Source organism: Podarcis raffonei, chromosome 3, assembly GCF_027172205.1.
Source record: "Podarcis raffonei isolate rPodRaf1 chromosome 3, rPodRaf1.pri, whole genome shotgun sequence".
NCBI lineage: Eukaryota > Metazoa > Chordata > Lepidosauria > Squamata > Lacertidae > Podarcis > Podarcis raffonei.
In genome coordinates this window covers 77,725,001-77,733,230 of record NC_070604.1, presented here as the reverse complement: position 1 = coordinate 77,733,230, position 8,230 = coordinate 77,725,001, and the positions used below count along the sequence as shown (strand labels likewise).

Sequence of the window (8,230 nt, the reverse complement as noted above, 5' to 3'; positions counted from 1 at the left end):
CTGCACAATAAACAGCCAGTTTGCAAGTTCCTTGTCTCTCATATGTCAGTTAAAAATAAATGTGAGAGTGCGCCTGTTCATCTCATTTTAACTGTTTCCCCCTTCTGAAATTAATTTAAGAATTAGACTGTTCTATTTGAATTGAAAGTATGTCTGAGGACTTGTATACAAATTGTTTTGATCACTGAACACTTATTGGACATTAGCTAGGATGGTAGAACCACTGCACAATCACATGGCATTCAAGTGGTGCTGCAGTAAAACAATATCAAAAAGCATTTTTGACTTATTCATATTACTGACTTGCTCAGCATTGATCAGACTGAATTTATTTCAGAGGATGAATTGTTGAGTGCAGCCATTGCTACATGTTAGATCTGCCTTTTGTCATAAAAGCCCAAATTCTCTTTCAAAATAATATTTGCACTAGCGTGGCAGAGGCCAAATGTGTCACATGGCAGCAATGCCATTCCACTTCATAAACTTAGGTCCAAACTGGACACATTAGTTTCCGTAGCCTTGTACTTTTCTAAAATAAAGTGGGGTAGAGAGTGTCAATTCTTTACCCCATGCAACAGTCTTGATACAAATCAAGGATCCCTGTATCTACTTGCAATGAAAGGAAACTGCTAAAAATGGGAGACACCGGCCATCAGATAGGAATTCTGCATGCGCCCAAATACTCATTGGAAACACAAAAATGTATATTTGAATGGCAGTCTTCTCCCAAAAGTTTTTGAAACTTGTTTGAGTTTCAAAAGCAGCTCACCATTGTGTACGTGTGTGCAAGAGCACTAGCCTAAAATCCAAACAGTTGCAGAGTTAATCATGCATACTCTGGATGGCTCGCCCATGGTACATTTTATATATCCATCGCTTATAAAATAAAAACTGCATTTGTGAAAGACAGTCATAATACTTGCAAACTTAGCATATAAAAATAAAGACATTTTCACTTTGATCTGGTCATTATTATTGGTAATTACATTGTGTATCCTGGAAGCTTGTTTACTACTAATTCACTGATGTGTCTATATTGATTAGTAATATCCACCATTTCAAAATTATCATCTTTTTCTTTTTCAGATGGATTGCTTTCTTCTAACCCACTAAGATCAACATCAGACACACTGGAAGGCAAGTAAGAGCTAACTTGAGATGTCCTTATTGACTGGCTCTTTTCCATAGATGATTCGCCTTTTTCTACACTATTATTTATCTCAGAGAGAACTTGTTCCTCTCCCAAGGTCTGCATATTTTTGCTCCCTTCCTTGTTGGCCCGCTGAGCTGCAAGTTCGTCCTTTGAAACTCTTGCAGGAGGAGAATCATGATCAAATTGATTAAGAGCAACACCTGTGGCTTTTTCATTAGATTTTGAATAATAGGTCTTTTTAAGAGATTGGATAGGAGATGTATCTGAGGGAACTGGAACAGGGGGTGAAATGCTTTCAGCAGTCATACTTCTTTCAGACATTTTAGAATCCGAGTCCATAACAGACTGGCTTTGATTTGGGTTTATTAGCAAGGGTTCAGAGCTGATTTCTTGAGCTTCTAAGGCTGTGCCTGAACTGTCAACATTGGTGAAATCTTCTGAATAGGCTGCATTTTCAGAGCCGAGAACCACATCACATGAATTCTTTAGTCCATAGCTGCTTTCAAAATTGTTGCTCTGGCTATCATTACGAAGGCTTGAAGCATCCCAATTATTTTTCAGTACACATTTTTCTTCTTCTGTATCAATTTTACTTTCAAGGGCATTAGTATCCTGCAAACAGACTCTCGGCAAATGGACTTTCAAACTCTTTTCTTTATAAGAAGAGCCAATACTTTCAGGAAAGCCCTTGTGTTTTGCATTTTCATGACTCTTTACACGGCGGGCTGCAACTTTTTTTTTTAGATCACAGGTTAGTCCCTTTATGGTGGCAGAGTAATCTTGGTCAGTACTGCTTTGTATTAGAGTCTCAACATTTTCATTTATTTGAGCATTTTCTTCAGAGATGCTTTTTTCATCAAATTGTACAGAAGACTTTGAATGGCGCTCGGGAGAGCTCCGCAATAGTTTCCCTTTATTTGAAGAGCTTTTGCCTTTCCTTTCAATGGTGAAGTCTCCTTGCTTTTTTCTACGATGTTCCCTTTTTTCATGCACTTTCAACATGACTGGATTGGAGTGCAGCAAACGAAGTTTTAGAGTATTTGTTAGCCCATATGTAAGCCTTCGTTTAGGGGAAGAGTTTTCCTTAGTATTGTTTTTCTCAAGATTGCCACTTCTTTCCATTTTTGTGAATCCTTTACCAGTGCTTGTAACATGCATGGAGGGATACATGCATTTTAAATGATCTGGGCGATTTCTTTTTAACTTTGGGCTAGCAGACCTTCCTCTCTCTTTATGATTAGGAGAGGGTTTTTTATATTCCCGGAAGGGGCATAGACTCTTGACACTTGAGGGCGGGGCTTTTGTACCATCTGCTACATTTTGGTATAGCCATGCTAACTGAGGATGCACAGTAGACGGCCCTGGCTGCAGTGACTGGTTGCTCAGCAGGGACAGTTCCACCAACAAAGCATTCAGCAGAGGCAGCTGGCTCAAGGTTTGTCTGAGCTGATCATGGCTACTAAGCGCTGGAGATGCCAAGGCAGGCTCTGGGACGCTACTTGAAGGCTCCTCCTTAAGAGGCTCTGCAGAGGGAAAGACGATTTCTTCTTCTGGAAAAGGTTCGCGAGGTGCAGCCACCGTCACCAACCCTGACGCCGCAGCTTTCGGCGTGGAGCAAGGATTTTCAGCCGGGCGACTATAGTACATTGGCGGGGGGCAGAAGACGTTGGTCAAAATCTCCAACTCTTGGGCTGCTTTCTGCACAGCAAGGCTGGGGGGTTGTTCTTCGGTAAGGGTGCTGTTTAAGGACTCCGTGCTGCCACCTTCCGGGGCAGAGTCCTGCTGGTCTTCTTCTCCCTCTGGGATGAGCTCCAGGTTGACCCCTCTCTCGCTGTGGACGCTGGGCGGACGAGGCGGTGATCTGTGCCGCTCCTCGATGTGGGGCTCCCCGGGGGCTGCCCCCTGCCCCAAGTGGCCCAGCAGGCAGGGCCCTAAGTTGCTCAGGCGGTAGCTCAGGCCCAGTTCTCCCACCGGCTCCCCCATCAGGTCTCTCAGCGGAAACTGCCCCCTTCGCCCCCCGGGGCCGCTCCCCAGCAGCAGCTCCTCGGCGGCGGCCGCCAGGGAGACGCTGGAGGTGCCCAGCAGGCGGGCGGGGCCTTGTCCCGGCGGCAAAGCCAGCAGCAGCGCGTAGAGTGGGGAGCGCCTCAGGAGACCCTTGAGGGCGCCCGGCCGCAGCCGGAAGAGGCACGATTTGCCCCGGCCGAAGGGCACCAGCGGGCCCGGCACCGAGTGCGGGGCGCGCACCAGGAGCGTGGGGAAGTCCAGCAGCCGCAGCGCCACCGCCGGGCGGAAGGGCCTGCTGGCCGGCATGGGCGTCGGCAGCAGCCGCGGCTCCACGCGCGCCGACTCCACCAGCAGCTCCAGCGAGAACAGGCTCTCCTCGCAGCCGTCGCCCTCCTCCATCCCGGCTCGCCGTCGACAGCAGTGCGGGCGGGCAGGCGGCGGCGAACGTTCGCTCTCGCGAGACCTGAGAGGTGAAACCGGGCTGCGACGCGCGCGCGCCAGCCTCCGCGTATAATTATCTCTATGGAAGCCGTTGTCTAGCGACAGGAGGCCATCGCCGCGTCTCTCCCCCGCTGCCGCAAAGCCCTCTGGGAATCCCAGCTAACCTCTCCTGCGATCAAGCTCTCCGGGCCGTATCGGGGTCAGGACCGCGGAGTTGGAAGGGACTCCCAGGGGTCATCTAGTCCAACCCCCCGCCAAGAGACGTGCTAATGCTGGGAGCTGCTAGACAGCAGGCCGTTGCCGCAGGCGGAGGCTTGTACGGCGCAGTATCCGCGGCAGCAGAACGGGTTTCATTGTCTTGTGCGCCTCATTTATCTTAATTTTATTGCTTAAGCAGCTGTTCGCTTAGACTAGAGCAAAAATAGTTTTTAGCATTCTGAGATACCAGTGAAGAAAAACCTGGGGTATCCCGCCTCCCCTTTCTTGGTCTCCTGACTTGAGGGGCATAATCCAGACAAAAATAAGCACCTTAAGTTGCTTTTGGGTCGTTGTCTTCAGTGTGAGCACATGCTGACCAAAATCTAGCGGAAATAAACGGGATGATTTTGTAATTTTGCTTGAATGCCCCTCAGGGTTTTAGGGGTTTGTTTTTGCATTTCCTACACATGCTTCCCCCTTTTGTGCTGTTTTTCAATGTTAAATTTTGCAGGTGTTGGAAGAGGGGGTTGAGTGGGATTTCAAAGGGGAAGAGCGTTGTTTACATAGGGATGCATGTATTTCTTTAGCTGCAGGCTTTGGAAAATGTTCTATCTTTTTTGCTGTACCGGAGAAATCATCTCCACTGCAACATGAAATTATAGGATTTGTGTTTGACTTTAATTTTTGTTTTGAGTGATCGGTTTAGCTAGCTCCGCTTTCATTGATACAAGCATTGAAAGTATGCAGGCAGTGTTCAAAATCAAGATAAATCTGGGCCCAAGCTTTTGTGATTTTAAGCCATCCTCATCAGAAGAGGTAGATGAATATCCTTTGGGGGGGGGGGTTGTCAAGAAAAAGGAGCATCCACAGATGTAGGCCCATTGAACATAAAATGTCAAACTCAACTTTCCCCTCCCCTGCAAAATAACTCCGTCATTGTAACAGACTGGTTTTCTGAGAACATTAACTTTCATAAGAACTAGTGTGTTTTTATTACTCATTGTTGCATAGAGAATGCTTGAAAAAGTTAATGAACTGTTCCAAATATTAAACAATCAGAATGGAAATTAAAACTCTTCCGAAACCATTTTTCCTCTTCAAACTCACTGATTTATCCTTAATCTGATTGTGTTTTGAGCTTCATCCAAGACTTTTAAACACTTGGGGTTTGAATTATTTGGAGTGAATAATTCACGTATGGCACTTAGTTTGCAGACAGGAAGATTGCTGTTGTCAACAGTTCAAGCCAATGTACCAGATTTGACTTGGCTTCTTCTTGTTTGTTAGGATTAATGTAACACATCTCAGTGAGCTGGAATCTGTGCTGCCTGCAACAAGAGTTGTGCACTCAAGCAGCCTGGAGAGAATACAGAGCACGTGCTCTACAGGCCAGATATGGCCTCCCTTCCTTCCATGACAGGCAGAGAGCAGTGCCCCAATTAGAATGGAGCAGTGCCCTTTCATTGCAGGAAGAGATAAGCAGATACTCCTTTTATGTTTTATGGAATGAATTACTCTTCCCCCAAAGATGACACAGTATTGCATGTATTAATGTTTACGTTTAAAATACTTAAATCATGGGGAAATGCCCAAGGTTCACATGCTGAGTAGCCTGTGGTCTGTATTATGATGCATGGTAAAGCTTGTGCTTTTAATGCAGTTTAGAGGATTAAATGTACAATGCAGGACAGGAACACTTATGAGTAGAAGATTTATTTTAAGCTAGAATGTATTTGTTAGGATTTGGTTTCTCCCTTTTGTACAAAATATAACCGTATTACATTTATAGTAACGTTTGTTCCGTTTCTGAAAACAATCTATTAAGACTGAAAGCATCTATAAACTTGAAATAGCAATTTGTCTTTTGCTTTGTCATAATATTTTAAAAAATAAATAGATTCTTAAATACTTGCAATATTGCATAGCCAAATAAATATATATTTTAAACAAACAAACGTCAGAACACTCTCAAACTCAGGCACCATCCCTTCCCTCCATAGCCTCCTCTATTCAATATGATAGCCACTTTCAGGCATCAGTTCAAAAAGCATGTTTGCATGAGATTCCCTTCCTCCTGTTTCTGGTTTACACATGCATGTGTTTGCCTTTTGATTCTCCAAATAATCACATGTTGAGAAGTAAAAGTAGTTTATGTAGTTGCAGTGCTTCCTGAATTATGCAGAATATTATTATTATTATTATTATTATTATTATTATTATTATTATTAATTATTTATACCCCGCCCATCTGGCTAAGTTTCCCCAGCAACTCTGGGCGGCTTCCAATCAAGTGTTAAAAACAATACAGCATTAAATATTAAAAAGTTCCCTAAAACTTCATGTTTATTATCAGTATATCACTGATTCAAACACTGCGTTGGAGCCAGACTTAAATCATGCCTAAGAGTAATGTGATTGATTTCAACAAGTCCATTCTAAGCATGACTAACAAAGCATGTGCACTCCAGCCGGGCAGCAGCAGGGCTGACAAAGCAGTGGAACCACCAATGTTTCCACAGCACTGTTGCTTATTTTCGGGTGCAGGGTGAGGAATAGCTTGGAGCTGTTGCAGTGATTGGGGCACACTGTCAAGTGACAGCGGTAGGGGCATCTGGAATCCAGCTGTTCTAGACTGAGTTATCTCTCCCCCTCCCCTAGACAGGGGAGTCCTGTGCTTGTGGAATTACACTGGTGTCACTGCAGACAGGGGCCAGCAGGGTTGGCAGAGGAAGCCTCAGCACCCAATTCACACATATCCAAGTGTGGATTGCAGACTAAGCCTTAATCCAACCTTACTGTCTTTTTCTGCATCAGAAATAATCAGATGGAGGCCAATGGCCCATCTATTCTGACTTGTACTCAACTCACAGTGGCCAACCAGATGCCTGTGGGAAGCATGCAAGCAGGATCTGAGTGCAAAGAATTCATTCAGCTGCTCTGTAATCCCCTTCTCCTCCTTTACACACCTTTGACTCCCTTGTCTTCCAAGGGTCCAGCTGCTTCCCTAGCCAGGGCTTTCTGCTACTACTGTATTTAAGAAACTTCCTGTTGGTCTTAATGTTTTCAGCAATGTGCTCAAATTCTTTTTTTGCATACCTTACTGTCTACCTGTGCCCCGTCTCCCCCAAAAAGAAAGTTTGTGTTCATCTTTCTCAAATGGGCAAAACTACCATATTTTGAAGGAAGTATTGTTGCCTCTAAAAGCTGCTTTGATTGCTGATTAGCCACACCAGCATATACTTGACCCTTGTAGTACCTTTACCAATCTGCAATATACAGTCCAGTTAAGCTTGATATTGTGTCTTTATACATTTTGGAGTGATTCTACCCTTCTGACTTTGCCTTTCAGCTTCCTTTTTACCAATCCCCTATTGTTGGGGAAGTCTCTTTTGAAGGCAAATGTGACTGTGTTGAATTTTCTGGACAATTGGCTATTTACCTTTATTTTCAGTTTAAAAGCAGTCCAGTCACTGCTCCCAAATGGCTCGACAAGACTTGCCTCTCGCACAAGATTCTGGGCACCACTCAAGATTAAGTCCAGGGTTCCCACCCCTTTGGCCAATATGAAGACCAACTGTGCGCTTTACGGCCTAATCCTAAACATGCAGAGGCAGGATGGTAACCCATCAGGGATATTGTTGTGCATTTCTTATGGCATAGAGTTGAACTAGACTACCTTTGATGTCACTTCCAGCTCCATAACTCCATGATCTCAGAAGTCAGTTCTACTGAGTTTAACAGGAAATATTTCTTGGCACATTTGCTTCAGATTGCAGTCTCAGCACAAAGTGTGAAAGCCAGCACCCCACTCCAAAAAAGTATGATTCATGTCCTTGCTCTCCGCAGAATTTGACTGCTCCCACAGTTCTCCCAAAGTTTCTCTCTGGTCTGCTGTGTGGTCTGCCAGATGATTGGCCTAGGTCTGATGTTTCTGTGCAGGCTTCATGTGCTAAATGAACACTTGAGACCTATGAGAAACCTCAGCACGCTGCTAAAGACCCAGATATGCCAAGGTGAATTCATTATCAGGGCATACATTACATGTGGCTCTATGTGACTTTCCAAAATGTTATGCTGTTGCCCAGATCCAGAGAAGGCAATCTGCATGTGGAAGCAAACTTCTGTGTACTTATTGGGGACTGTAATGTAATGTAAATAGGATGCATATTTGAATGAGGAAGCCTGTTGCTTTCACTGGAACAAACGTTCTGATGCACATTTAAATGTGCTTTCCCTTTTGGATATGGAGTAGAACGCACATCTAAATGTGTTAAAAGTAATGCTCCGGTTGAAGACATGACTTTTGCATTTGGATGCATATTCGCATATGGAACTAATTTACATTTGTGGTCCCTGATAATGAAGGCTGCTTCTCTGGGCAGATTGCCTTCATTTGAGTAGGATGTCTTGGGATTCTTCCAGAGCTTTGCTCTT

General features: G+C 44.5%; 1 protein-coding gene across 1 annotated transcript; it reads right to left on the bottom strand.

The window, feature by feature from the left end:
- Positions 1-949: 949 nt before the first annotated feature.
- MAP10 (microtubule associated protein 10) lies at positions 950-3,900 on the bottom strand. The gene has a single exon (XM_053382533.1). It carries the CDS (start codon positions 3,554-3,556, stop codon positions 983-985), a length of 2,574 nt encoding a protein of 857 aa, XP_053238508.1. The 5' UTR covers positions 3,557-3,900; the 3' UTR covers positions 950-982.
- Positions 3,901-8,230: the final 4,330 nt, after the last annotated feature.

Excerpts from the sequence above, each read along its gene's own strand:
- MAP10 (XM_053382533.1), bottom strand. The coding sequence starts at position 3,556 with ATGGAGGAGGGCGACGGCTGCGAGGAGAGCCTGTTCTCGCTGGAGCTG.